The 14,727-nt window shown below is 43.1% G+C and overlaps 1 protein-coding gene across 3 annotated transcripts in view; it reads left to right on the forward strand.

Annotated features, from left to right (window-relative positions):
* MAGI3 (membrane associated guanylate kinase, WW and PDZ domain containing 3) overlaps window positions 1-14,727 on the forward strand; it is a 497,671-nt gene that overhangs the window by 430,000 nt on the left and 52,944 nt on the right. For all 3 annotated transcript variants that reach the window (XM_077481559.1, XM_077481557.1, XM_077481558.1), the window contains exons 15-16: window positions 3,889-4,080; window positions 6,773-6,958. In XM_077481559.1, coding sequence (XP_077337685.1) covers window positions 3,889-4,080; window positions 6,773-6,958 — 378 coding nt within the window. The remainder of the gene's footprint in view (window positions 1-3,888; window positions 4,081-6,772; window positions 6,959-14,727) is intronic.

Raw genomic sequence — 14,727 nt, forward strand, 5'->3', positions numbered from 1 at the left:
GTGGGAGGACATATGCATATGTCTGCCCACATTGGTAATACTCCCATCTGGCCATTAACAAAAGGCAGTAAAGGCAACAGTTAGCTGTTTTTGGAGGCACATTCAGGTTATTAATGACCATTATTAATATTACATACTGAAAATCAAACTTGGTCAACTTAATAAATGATAATAAAAATGGCCTTTTAAATTGCTCAAAGTGTATGTCCAGCCAAAATCTTTTTCTTAGCTTTGAATAGAGTGGAGAGGGAATAAATCCCCTGCTTGATTTTTACTGTTTTACCAGACAGGATGTGAGAACTCTGAACCAGCAACACAAACGGATTAAGATATTGTGTGGTAGTATCATCACTTGTAATGTGAATTTGTGTGCTGTATGCTAGGATGCAATAGGAGCAGTAATCTTCCCCATGAAAGAGATGGGCCATGGCAGTATTGCAACACAAAAGAAGGAAATGCCCATTGCCAGGCAGACCATACTCATGTTTTTTGGTCATCTGCATTTGGGCCATTGAAGCCATGAATACCTGTCAATTACCTATCTTTACCTGTAGTGAGTGCCATGTTTGTCCCCTTTGTATGCTCCTGGTGGGTGTGGTTGGTGAAAAATGAAGTGTAAAATATCGGTCCACTCATCTCTTTTATGATGGTGATAATATATCATTTTAAGCAGGATTCTGTTCTATATTATTAAATGGATCCCCATTAGCTTTATGTCATAATCTGCTAGTATGCACAGCATATTAGCACATTATGGCTGACAATCCTGTCGAACAATCCCCTTCAGCGCTGCACTGTCAGCGCTTCTGCTGGTCACAGATGCTTCTATCTTCTCACAATATTCCATCCTTCCTCCGTTCGACCTCTTGAATGGCCAAGCTTCAAAGATGTCACTCCTGTGGATGTGCACAGGAGTCACTTACTCAAGGCACAGAGGAGGGACGTTAATGTATGCTGAGCTCTGCATATGGAGCTCACTGTATATTGCCTTTTAATGGGCAGGTAGAATCATTGTGATAGATGAGACAAAAAAGGGTATTTTCTGTCATAAAAACCCTAAGGCCGCGTACACACGCGCGGACTGTTTGCCCAACCTTGTTCGTCAAACAGTTTGGGCAAACAGTCCGCTCAAAATTTGCATGAGCGGACTTGCCCACACACGAGCGGACTGTTTCAACGAACTGTTTGCCAAACAGTCCGCTCAACTTTTGAAATGAACGGACTCGCCCACGTAAGGCGGAGGCAAGTCCGCCCATTTCAAGCGCGTGTACAGGTAGGCGGGGCCCGCGAAGGAGACGTCGCGGGCTCCGCCGCCTGGAATGGGCTTAAAGGGGAACCCCAACGCCGAAAAAAATCGGCGTGGGGGTTCCCCCCAAGTCCACACCAGACCCTTGTCCGAGCACGCTACCCGGCCGGCCAGGAAAGGGGGGCGAGCGAGCGCGCCCCCCCTCCTGAGCCGTACCAGGCCGCGTGCCCTCAACATGGGGGGTGCCTTGGGGAAGGGGGGGCCGCGCGGCCCCCCCACCCCAAAGCACCTTGTCCCCATGTTGATGAGGACAAGGGCCTCTTCCCGACAACCCTGGCCGTTGGTTGTCGGGGTCTGCGGGCGGGGGGCTTATCGGAATCCGGGAGCCCCCTTTAAGAAGGGGGCCCCCGGATACCGGCCCCCCACCCTATGTGAATGAGTATGGGGTACAATGTACCCCTACCCATTCACCTGTGAAATAAAGTACAAAAAAAAACACAACACATGGAAAAAGTATTTTATTGCACAGCTCCGGGGGTCTTCCGTCTTCGGGGGTCTTCTCGCCGGACTCCTCCGCTATGTGTGTGTAGCTCTTTTGCTAGCGGAGGAGTCCGGCTTTCTTCCTCCCCGCCGCCGGCCTCTTCTCCCGACTTCGGGGGTCTTGTCCCCCTCTTCGGTTCTTCTGCCGGGCCACCGCGCCTGGTCCGGTGGCCCGGTCTTCTGTCGCCGTCTTCCGTTCTTCTGTCGCCGCCTTCGGTTCTTCTGCCGGGCCACCGCGCCTTCTTGTAGCTCTTTTACAGGCGGTGGCCCGGTCTTCTGTCGCCGCTGTCGTCGTCGCCGCCGCCGCCGCCTTCCGTTCTTGTTCTTCTTCTTGTTCTTCTTCTTCTTCTCCTGGAGATGTTGACTCGACGAGCTCTCCGGCCGGAATGCCAGGGACACGCTCCGCTGCCACTTATATAGTGACAATGGGGCGGTGTCACATGGTATATGTCACATGGGTTGGTCACATGGGTTGATGTCACATGGGGACTATGACATCGTAAGGGGGCGGGGTCACCATGTGACCAACCCATGTGACATATACCATGTGACACCGCCCCATTGTCACTATATAAGTGACCGCACAGCGCGGCTCTGGCATTCCGGCCGGAGAGATCGTCGAGTCAACATCTCCAGGAGAAGAACAAGAAGAAGAACAAGAAGAAGAACAAGAACGGAAGGCGGCGGCGGCGGCGACGACGACGACAGCGGCGACAGAAGACCGGGCCACCGCCTGTAAAAGAGCTACAAGAAGGCGCGGTGGCCCGGCAGAAGAACCGAAGGCGGCGACAGAAGAACGGAAGACGGCGACAGAAGACCGGGCCACCGGACCAGGCGCGGTGGCCCGGCAGAAGAACCGAAGAGGGGGACAAGACCCCCGAAGTCGGGAGAAGAGGCCGGCGGCGGGGAGGAAGAAAGCCGGACTCCTCCGCTAGCAAAAGAGCTACACACACATAGCGGAGGAGTCCGGCGAGAAGACCCCCGAAGACGGAAGACCCCCGGAGCTGTGCAATAAAATACTTTTTCCATGTGTTGTGTTTTTTTTTGTACTTTATTTCACAGGTGAATGGGTAGGGGTACATTGTACCCCATACTCATTCACATAGGGTGGGGGGCCGGTATCCGGGGGCCCCCTTCTTAAAGGGGGCTCCCGGATTCCGATAAGCCCCCCGCCCGCAGACCCCGACAACCAACGGCCAGGGTTGTCGGGAAGAGGCCCTTGTCCTCATCAACATGGGGACAAGGTGCTTTGGGGTGGGGGGGGGCCGCGCGGCCCCCCCTTCCCCAAGGCACCCCCCATGTTGAGGGCACGCGGCCTGGTACGGCTCAGGAGGGGGGGCGCGCTCGCTCGCCCCCCTTTCCTGGCCGGCCGGGTAGCGTGCTCGGACAAGGGTCTGGTGTGGACTTGGGGGGAACCCCCACGCCGATTTTTTTCGGCGTTGGGGTTCCCCTTTAAGCCCATTCCAGGCGGCGGAGCCCGCGACGTCTCCTTCGCGGGCCCCGCCTACCTGTACACGCGCTCGAAATGGGCGGACTTTCCGAGCGGGAACAGTCCGCTCATTTCGAAAGTACAGCGGACAGGCCCACACACGGGCGGACTGTTCGCTCAAACACAGTTTCAGCGGACAGTTTTTTCGGAATTTCCGAAAGACTTTGTCCGTCCAACTGTCCGCTGAAACTGTCCGCTGAAAGCCCACACACGAGCGGACTGTCCGCCCAAACACTGTTCAGCGGACAAGGTTGGGCGAACAGTCCGCCCGTGTGTACGCGGCCTAAGGCCCCATACACACTATCAGATTTTCTGCAGATTTTTTTCCTTAAGATTTACCAAAACCATATAATATGAGGTCAAACCTTAGGAGTTTCAATTTGTATGCAATCAGGCAGGCCCTTACACTACATGGTTTTGGTAAATCTGAAGAAAAATGTCAGCAGAAAATATGGGGCTTGACTGTCAGTATTTTTTTAATGTCAATTCCGCTTTAGAAACTACTATAAGTTAATATATAATTATAAGTAATATTTTGGTATTGCATTTATCTAATTCAAGTGATTTGATATCCAGGTGAAAACACTTATTACTCTCTCTATGCAAATTTCAGATAAAGCGCAAGAGGAGGAGGAGCCACAGCATACAGCACCTGCTCTTAATGGCTCTCCCAGGCTTAATCGCATTGAGGTATCTGCAGCTCCAAAGACACCAGCAGAGGCTTATGAGATTGTCTTACAGCGCAAAGAAAATGAAGGCTTTGGGTTTGTCATCCTGACTTCAAAAAACAAGCCCCCTCCAGGAGGTGAGAAAGTCTGGCATGTGACTTTTGGTCTTATTCATTAAAAAAGGGAAAAGAGCAATGAAAAGGTGCGATTTGCAGAAACTGAAGATGAATGAAGTGGTGACAGTGGTCTTCACCCATGAGGACCTAACCTGACCTTATGGCTAGTGGGTTTGCAGTAATCTATATAGTATCCAGTCTTACAGCATGTCTGTGAGGATCTCTAAAGTCCTCTATGGTATCACGCCAGACTTGCAGCCATATTGTTTTTGCACTGTACAGGATAGCATGTAGACAAGTTGTCAACAAAGCACTGCTTACACTGACCTGGAGCCGTGATTATAGCTTTTTAAGCAAAAAAATAAATATTTGCAGAGGGGCTTTTTTTCCTGGATAAATAAAATGTGAATGTTTTAAAAGTATATTTATCCTTTTAAAGCCATGACATCCAGTTTCATCATCACGGCTTCCTGCTGGGGTTTGAGATTCGTGAAGGCTATTGAAGCAGATTCATGACTGTAGCTAAATTCCTTTGGGCCCAGATGCCAATTCTGAGCCATTTCCTTAGCTGTTAATTATGGTTATATCGTACATAAATTACACATTCTATAGTTATGCATTGCAAGAGTTGGCGTCAGTGTGATGCCAGCACATCGCTGAAAAATCTATGTAAACATTATTAGCATAGAGGTTGTTTTTCTGACGCAAATCCACCTGGCTGGCTTAAAAAATAAATCCAGTGCTGTTATGCCTTATCCTTCACAGTGGTCCATACTTAATGTGTTCAAACAGATGTTGCGTGCATTAACAATACCTTGTAGTGCTGAGAGACGTACGGGCATACAGGAACATGAGTCAATTAGTTCACAATCCAGAAATCTGCCTGAATATTAATGTTGTGTAAAGGTGCGCACTATAAGCATGGCCTATTTTTACAGGAAGATCTGTTGATTTCCATGTCATGTATTTTGATGAGTTTTCTTTCTATATATACCATGGTGTTTCCTTCTTTGGCAGTGCTAAAGGTAAAATATCTGCTCAGCGACTGTTTAAATTAGCATTTGTATCAATTAAAGCAAGGAGAAAGAAACGTCAGCATTATTTAATGTAAAAGTGTAGGAAGTATCTAGTTCTGGTGTATAGTACTTTGTTCAATTTTGAACTGCCTGGCAGATTTTTCAAGTTCAGCTATTCTGGGGCATTTGTGAGCTGATGATTTTAGCACTATCCCTCCCCTACATATACAGTCTGGATTTTGTATTTTTTTGTGCTCTAATTATATTCCATATCTTTACATTGAACTTGTACATCAGAAAAATTTGTGGATACAGGCATTCCGTTTGCAGCTATGTTGTGATGACTTGCAAGATAATAATTGGACAGCACTGCATGCAGAGTTCAGTGAACCCTATTGAGGAAGGGAGAGTAGTGTATTCAAAGGTTTAATGTGAATATTATGCAGAAAACCCTAGGACATGTCTTGTTTCCTGAATATGCTTGTTTACTGCAAGCTAATATCAGTCAGTTGAAGCGTATGTCAGGGAAAAAAATAAAAATAAAATGAGCATTACATTTCTGCAATACATTTTTTCTTTATTTCTTTAAAGATGAACTCCAGAAATTACAGAGAAAAAAACACTCTTGCAGTGGAGACTGGCCCTGCATGAGTCATTTTATCATTCAACCAGTGGGTTGTTTCTATTTACTATGACTAACGTGCAACCATGATACCTCTGCCTCTCTGTATATTGAATACTTTGCATTTAGTTGATGCAAGCATAGAATTTTGTAATTATCACTAGAGAGGTGCATAAGGAAATCGTACAAATGTCCCAGTTGATAGGGTCACATCAGTGTCTTGTTACCAGTGACAAATGTTTCATTGTCCTAGTGCACCATGCTCAGAATTCACAATGCACTACAACAGCTATAACTAATGGCCTGTATACACGATCCGAATATCGTACGAAAACTGTCGTCCGAGAAAGACTCATGCGATTTTTGGATCGTGTGTACACTACTTTCGAGAGCCGATCAAGACAGTTCATCCGATATTATTCAATTGGACAAGTACGAACATTTTCCTCGTACGATTTCTGTTTAGTCAGTATAGTTGTCATCCGAAAATACAATCCAAATAAATACATTTCAATACATGTCATCATTTCCGATTTATTTTTTTTTATTTTTATTTTTTTCTGTCGTGCGAGAATTTTCGTGACTTTAGTTACCCATTCAATTTCTACTTGTGACTATTAAGCACAAAAAAAGTCCTACGATATTTGGATCGTGTGTACGGTCCATTAGGTTACACGCCAAAAACGCGTAAGCCCTGTATTATTTTGTACCACGCCTGGATTAGTAAATTTATTCATTGCGGAAGATCAAGCTGCCAGCCCTGAATGTCTGTGCACCGCTGTCTCACATATATGCCAGTGCTCTCTAATTCCTTTTTTTTTGTATGCTGTACTCGTGTACTATAGCACCACTGTATACATAAGTAAAGCGGCAAACAGCCATTCGTGCTATAGACAGAGTGTGTACACTGCAATTGGGCTGCCTGGTCGTTGAATGGGTTTAGGCGGTCTGTGTGCAAGCTGCAGTTTTTTTTAAGAAACCCCCCGGACTGAGTACTGTGTTCAGGTGGAAATTGATGATCTAGATGTAGAAAGTTGATGTGGTTAATACTATGTGAGGTTTTTTGTTTTTGCAGTTATTCCTCATAAGATTGGACGTGTAATAGAAGGTAGTCCCGCTGACCGATGCAGGAAGCTGAAAGTGGGAGACAGGATCTCAGCTGTTAATGGGCAGTCAATTGTGGAACTATCACATGATAACATTGTACAGCTCATAAAGGATGCTGGAAATACTGTCACCCTAACAGTGATTGCAGAAGAAGGTAAGACTCACAATTCTTTCATTTATAAAACAGTGTTGTAGTAGTTTTTTATTCTCATTGAATTAGTATAGCTTACTTATAAGTAAGTAGCTCGGACTTGTTTAGATCTCATTTGGAAACCTGTGTGAGCAAGCCTGCTAGGAAACTGTCACTGTACTGGGCCAATCATCTGTGGCCTGAGCATTCCTTGCCCTACAGCTCACGTATACATGCCTCTTGTATACGAGATTTCCCATGTAGCATATGATTGGCCCAGTATAGTAACCGCTTTTTGGCGGGTTTGGATTAGGAACTGAACACACCCAAGTCCGTCCTTACTTATAATTGCAAGATGACCTCATCTTTAAAGTAAATTTTCACCAGATTCTTCAAATGGTACTTTCATTTTATTAGATTGCATGATTTTGCACCCAGATGACCAGAGAGAAATGGAGGGGAAAGTTTACATTATTAGGAGGCATGTTTGGCCTTTATAGATGAGCAAAGCAACAAATCTGGGAATGAGTATAGGCAGTCTGAAAGCTAAATGGCTCGTGCGATCCATAATATAGATATAAAGGTTTGAAACCATGAATAAGACCTGATGCAGTCACACCAGTTCTAGACAGGGCTGTCATCAGGGCGGGACAGCCCATGCACATGTAGGGGCCCCAGGCGGTCCGAGGGGCTCAGGCCCCAACCAACGAGTTGTTACTGCTGTTTAGTAGCAAGTACAACTGGTTGGGAGGGACCCAGGCCCCCAGACCAATGTGTTGTTAACTTTCTGTACAGTAACAGCCAGGGCATTTTTTCTGATGGAACGGCGTTCTGGCACCTCCGTCAGAGACAGTGCGGGAGAAACATTCTCTGTATACTATTGCTTTAGCAGGGCCGTTGCAGAGTGAGTGCAGTTGCAACTGCAGCCTGAGAGAGGGGAAGGCAGAGTGATAACATCTGCACTCTGCTCCCCCCTGCAGACCGGAGGCTGGTTTGGGCGCCAGTCACACCTCAATCATGTGGAAGAGCTGTGCTGCGTGTAGCCTGCCTGACTGCTCACTGTGGACTGAAGACAAGTTGTTAAGCATTACATTTAACGTTGCTGGATGTAGGTCTGTGCTGTGACACTGTCTTTGTTGGATTGGGCTGTCTCTCTGCTGGATGGGGATGTCTCTCTGCTGGATTGGGCTGTCTCTTTGCTATATGGGAATGTCTCTTTGCTGGATTGGGATGTCTCTTTTCTGAATATATGGGGCTGTCGGATTCATTGAAATGACCAGTGGCTGAACCCTGGGGAATATTGGTGGTCAGGCCTGGGGGATGGGGGGGGGGACAGGCCTAAGGCTGTGTAAGGGGCCCCAACATTTCTGATGGCTGCCCTGGCTCTAGAGCATTGCAGGGTGGTCTTTTTGATAGCCTGGTTAAATATCTGACTATGCCTGCTCCTGTTAAAATTCAAAGAACTCTTCACGCTCTATTTACCACGATCAGCAGGTAGCTGATAATGATGGTATACATTTCCACTAATGACAATAACAAAATCAAAAAAAAAATCCTTTGACTGTAGATTTTCCAAAGAACGTTCACTGGTGCTTCTCTGAAAACTGGATTTAAAACTTTACAAATCCTCTGACCTGGAACTGTATGCATCTGTGATAAATTTTTGAAGGTGCTTATAGGGGATAGATAACATCAATAGATGTGCAACCCCCTACCCCCTAAATAGTATCAGTAACATGCAATGAAATACCCTCAGAAGTTGAGGAAAAAATGAACCATAGACCAAAGGCTATATTAAATTAGGTGAAGGGTAAGAAGGGAGAGAACCAGCATAAGTAGATAGATAAATAAGAGGTAGATGATAGGATAACCCTATATTTATATACAACGTTCTTTCCTCTGGATTAACACCCTAGAGATATGTCCCTCCACACAATCCCTCTCGTTTGTATGTGCAGAGAGTATTACAGGTCTAGATGGTATGGTGCTATCCTAAGTTAGACACAAATGTGCAAAAATTGCAAACTAATAAAGTGCATAATCAAATTATAAACCCATATGTTGCATAGGTGTTACAGTGAGCAATTATAAAGTGAAAAATAGTGCAAACTAATACAGAAATAGTAAAGTACAACAGTGCTACAAAAATCAGAATAACGATGCTTGTGCAAAATAAACCCTACGGGTCCCAATCTGGGGACCCCACATAGGGTAGGTTACAACATACAAACAACATATATCATGTGTGAAAATTGCAAAACAAATAATCAAATTTCATTAAGTATAAGTCCAATGATCCTTTACCATCAGATTAGTGAAGCTTGCAAAAACATCAAAAAACACATAAGAAATGCAAAAGTGAAAAAAATTTGAAAAATTAAAAAGGAAAAAAATATAAGAAAATAATATAAAAAAAATATAAGAATATAAAAATAAATAAGTGAAAAAATAGAAAAAATAAAAAAAAAATGGAAAAAAAGAGGGGAAAAAGTGTCCTTTGTGTATAAGACTGGTGCTCAATATATAAAGTTACGTGGACTCTTATAATATTCACAGCATTCGGAATCCCAACTCAAGAACGAAAAGAGAGGGGACTTTCGTGATCATGTATATTTGGTGACTTCTGTGCTCTTTTCCCCTTTTGGGTCCCCACTCACCAGATCCAACTATAATCAGGCATGTAAAGCTCTCCACAGCTATGCGCCTTCCTGTTAGCGATTTGACCGTTGCTGAAGATGTCTATGATGAAATGTGTACAGCGGAACCACGAACACTACGTCACTTCCGGTCTGTCAGGCTCGTGGAGTGCAGCTGGAACGCACGCCGCTCGTCCGCGATACCTCTCGTCAAAGGCAGATATTTACATATTTTTTCTCATTAGCGCTTCGGCGCTCCATATACGGTTTTCAGTATACATATATTTTTTTAACTCATTTTTGAAAAGTGATTCCTTTTGGAGTAATATGTCCAGAGACTAGGACTATTGGCCCCCACAGTAATTTGGGATCTAGATGACAGTAACCACCTAACTTCTAATCTGTAGTGGATGCTGTACTAGTGTAGCCATACATACTAGTCCCTGCTCTAGTTTTTTCTGCCAAGCAGGTTTATGATACAAGTCAACCTGTGAGGCATATGTACCCTGGGTTTTTTATAATTTTTTATAATTTAGTTTCAATGTGTATATATATATATTTAAATTTTATTTAACTTTTTGATTGATCCCTTTTTAACAGTCCTTTTTGCTGACAGACATTATTTTCAATAAACATTGGTTTAAGGACCAACTGTTTGTGTCTTTTTGGAGGTTTCTCTGAAAAAAAATTCTCTCTTTTGGGTATTTTATAAAAAAAAAAATTTTAGTACCACATATTCCTTAATAAGCCCTGATAAGGGTTTGGGAATAGGTGGCAAAAGTTTTTTGTAAACCTTTGGTGACTGACATACTACACCATGAGAGTCGATTTTTTTCTAATCAGAGGAACGACCATGTCTACCACAGATCGCTTTCTGACATAAGGAACATCACCGTGGAAAAAAGGGAGTACCGGTGGACAGATGAATAGCTAACAGGAAGGCGCATAGCTGTGGAGAGCTTTACATGCCTGATTATAGTTGGATCTGGTGGGTGGGGACCCAAAAGGGGAAAAGAGCACAGAAGTCACCAAATATACATGATCACGAAAGTCACCTCTCTTTTCGTTCTTGAGTTGGGATTCTGAATGCTGTGAATATTATAAGAGTCCAGCAGAACTTTATATATTGAGCACCGGTCTTATACACAAAGGACACTTTTTTCACTTATTTTTATATTCTTATATATTTTTTTATATTATTTTCTTATATTTTTTTCATTTTTCACATTTTTTTCACTTTTGCATTTATTTCTTATGTGTTTTTGATGTTTTTGCAAGCTTCACTAATCTGATGGTAAAGGATCATTGGACTTATACTTAATGAAATTTGATTATTTGTTTTGCAATTTTCACACATGATATATGTTGTTTGTATGTTGTAACCTACCCTATGTGGGGTCCCGAGATTGGGAACCGTAGGGTTTATTTTGCACAAGCATCGTTATTCTGATTTTTGTAGCACTGTTGTACTTTACTATTTCTGTATTAATTTGCACTATTTTGCACTTTATAATTGTTCACTGCAACACCTATGCAACATATGGGTTTATAATTTGATTATGCACTTTATTAGTTTGCAATTTTTGCACATTTGTGTCTAATTTAGGATAGCACCATACCATCTAGACCTGTAATACTCTCTGCACATACAAACGAGAGGGATTGTGTGGAGGGACATATCTCTAGGCTGTTAATCCAGAGGAAAGAACGCTGTATATAAATATAGGGTTATCCTATCATCTACCTCTTATTTATCTATCCACTTATGCTGGTTCTCTCCCTTCTTACCCTTCACCTAATTTAATATAGCCTTTGGTCTATGGTTCATTTTTTTCTTCAACTTCTGAGGGTATTTCATTCCATGTTACTGATACTATTTAGGGGGTAGGGGGTTGCACATCTATTGATGTTATCTATACCCTATAAGCACCTGATAAATAGCTTGGGCTAAGAGATAGAGGTAATATATTTTTAGTAAAAGTTAAAGTAATCCAATATAAGTCGCACCAACAGCCTATACCTTAATACAGTTATAAGCCACGGACTTCTAACCAGGTCTGGGGAATTAATGGGCGGCAGCAACCTTTAGGTGTCTTTTTTTTGTTTTTCCATAAGCGCGGCTATCTGCACACACATTTCTGAAGCAGCTAACAGTGTCTCTATAGGCCATCAATAGTGTAAAATCATTTTGAACCTTTACTAAAAGTAACAATCCTAAAATTAGTAGAATCTGCAGGTATGAGTGCAATCCTAATCTCCATACCACTGCAAAGACTACATGCTGACATCACAGAAGAAACTCCCTCCAGCTGAACTTTATCAGGGGGTTGTACAATGATTCCTGGAACATGGCTACGATCAGCTTGTTTTGCTTTGTGTCTAAAAAAGGTTCTTGTAGTAAAAGTCAAGGAAGCTTAGATGTCTGTAGTGTATCAATGCTTTACTATACAGAAAAAAACTGCACATACAACTGCAAAAAACACATGCCTACAACATGCACAAGCCAATTATCCTTTCTCACAAAATAAGCATGTACAATATGTATGCATTAAGTAAACAATATAGTTACTCAACTTCCATTGATGGAGTCATCACACGGTTCCTTGCTCAGTCCAACTCAAAACTTCTCCAAAGTCCTCCAGCTAGAAGCAGCCATGTCTTGCCTCTTTGTACTTCAAAACCAGTTCTCTGTCTTATCACATGCTTCTTTCAAAATCATAAGCACTCCCCCCACTTCCTATATATCACATCCTGTAAAGAGCTTACATTTTTAAAACACATGGTCTTAAAAATCTAACTATGTCTTAGGGACCTTGGTGGTGAGCCTGACTTGGTGGAAGAAGACTTCTCTTACGATTCTGGTTCAGGGCCCACTGGAGTGGAAACAGTGGTCCCTGGCACTAAACCCACGCGTGCGCCTGAGGTGCACACTGGCGCACACACACGCGCCGATGCCTAGGTTGTCCAGCGGCGCGTGTGCGCATGCGCGCATGCAGATTCACCCACGCAGCACGAACAGAGCCATGACACGATGCTATACTAACTAGCAAATACATATGCTATAAAATCACCTAAATATCCATAGCAACACATTCCCCCTTTTGATTTCTATAGCATAATATTTAAAAAATATAATACTTCAGCAGCTCTTAAAGCTTTTGTCCAGGAAAGGGCAAAATAAATCCCTCGTATTGTAAATGGGAGGAACAAATTCCCTTTCGACCCCTGTATCTTCTGGGCGGCCAGACTTTTGTCACTGGAAGGTTGCAACATTCCTTTGAGTTGGCTTAACAATGTCCTTGGAAGTCTGTGGAAAGAAAAATCCAGATAAGGTTCTCATCCTGGTCCTAAGGAAATGCTCAGACGAAAATCCACTCCAAGCATATCTAGCAAGCTCCTTTGCAACAGACATCCTCTCACTATCTCTGGCTCAGGCAGGCAGGGTGCACCCCTCCCCCAGGAAACTTCTGCAGCCTTATTCTTCCTAAACAGTGTATGTGGCATTTTCCCTCCAGCACACGCAACAAACCACAGAATACAGGTCTGCTTCAGTTGAGCTTTAGTGCAATCCCGGACGAGCCTCCAAATGTTTTGCTTGTGTCTTTTTTATGTTCAAAAATTTTTTATTGACAAAGAAGACATAGAGTACATAGGCAACAACATTTCGTCTTGTGCAAAATACAGGAAGACAATAACAAAATGTACTCCAAAACAAGGCAGGTTACAGCGAGATTGTCAAGATAGCAATATGAATACAATTGGTTGGAACCCATGAAACACAAGCCTAGAGGTCAAAACATATAGACAAATACATGCAACATGCAAACGGTCTAGGACAGTATAACACAGAGAAGTGCAAAAAACCTTAGTTCTAAGCATACCAAAAGCCACAGAACATTTGCTATATAACTAGTGATACCCAAAATCACCTCCAGGGTGGACGAATATCACAATCAAGTGCCTTGAGAAGGGGGATAATGAAGCACAAGGCTAAGAAGCAGAAGAGAGGGAAAAATAAAAGAAGGAAAATATGGGGAGACTAGAGAAAGGGGTAGTAAGAAAGAACAGAAGGAAGAGAGAGGAGAGTAAAGAGGGGAAGGGGGAAGAAAAGAACAGATAAGCGAGGATTTCGGTCGGTCGACTCTCACTGGGTAGCTTTAAAACAGCTTCTAAACACTAAGACAGGGATGCTTGTGTCTTTTTTAAAGGCTCTTGTGGTAGAAGCCAAAGAAAACTTAGACCTCTGTAGTGTATTAAAGCTTTACTAAACAGAAAAGCCGCACATACAACTGCAGAAAAAACAAATAAATGCTTAAAAAATATGCCTACAACATGCACAAGCCATTTATCCTTTCTGGCAAAATATAAGCATGTACAATATGTACGCATTAAGTAAACTAAACAGTTACTCAACTTCCATTGATGGAGTCATCTCATACTTCCTTGGTCAAAGTCCAACTCAAAGTTTCTCCAAAGTCCTCCAGCTTGAAAGTAACCATGTCTTGCCTCTTTGTCTGACCACATGCTTCTTTAAAAATCATAAGCCCCCCCCCCCCCCACTTCCTGTATATCACATTATGTAAAGAGCTTCCTCTGAGACCAGTCCAACTGGTACATTTTCATATCAATAGGGGGAGCCTTAGATTTTGTAATACACATGGTCTCTCAAAAATATAACTATGCTATACTAACAAATACATATGTTATAAAATCAAAAAAATATCCATAGCAACACACAGCTGTACAGTGTGCTGAAACTGTCTACTTTAAAATGAAAACCTTTGTATTCCCAGTGGCAGAGCTACTTTCCTGATAATCTAGCCATGGAACCATGCACTCAGCCTCAGTACTCAAAGTCCAGTCATACCACAGCTAGTAATCAACCTTGGCATATTAGGAACATGCATATTCATAAGGTATTTGTAGATTGGATCATCTTGCTCAATCAATGCAGGGGCCCCAAAGCTATCCTTGCTAATAGGCCCTGCTTATCCTGCAGCAATTCTTAACTTTTTAGTTATTTAACTTTTAGTCACAGTTTTTTTTTCCAACAATTACTTCTAACTTTAGTTTGTTGCTGCCTTTAGGCTTTTTACAATTAAGTGCAGCTTCTACAAGCAGTGTATAATCCTGGCCAGAGCAGAGTTGTAAAGTAGG

Source organism: Lithobates pipiens, unplaced genomic scaffold (assembly GCF_037356315.1).
Source record: "Lithobates pipiens isolate NorthernLeopardFrog02 unplaced genomic scaffold, aLitPip1_a1.2 Scaffold_16, whole genome shotgun sequence".
NCBI lineage: Eukaryota > Metazoa > Chordata > Amphibia > Anura > Ranidae > Lithobates > Lithobates pipiens.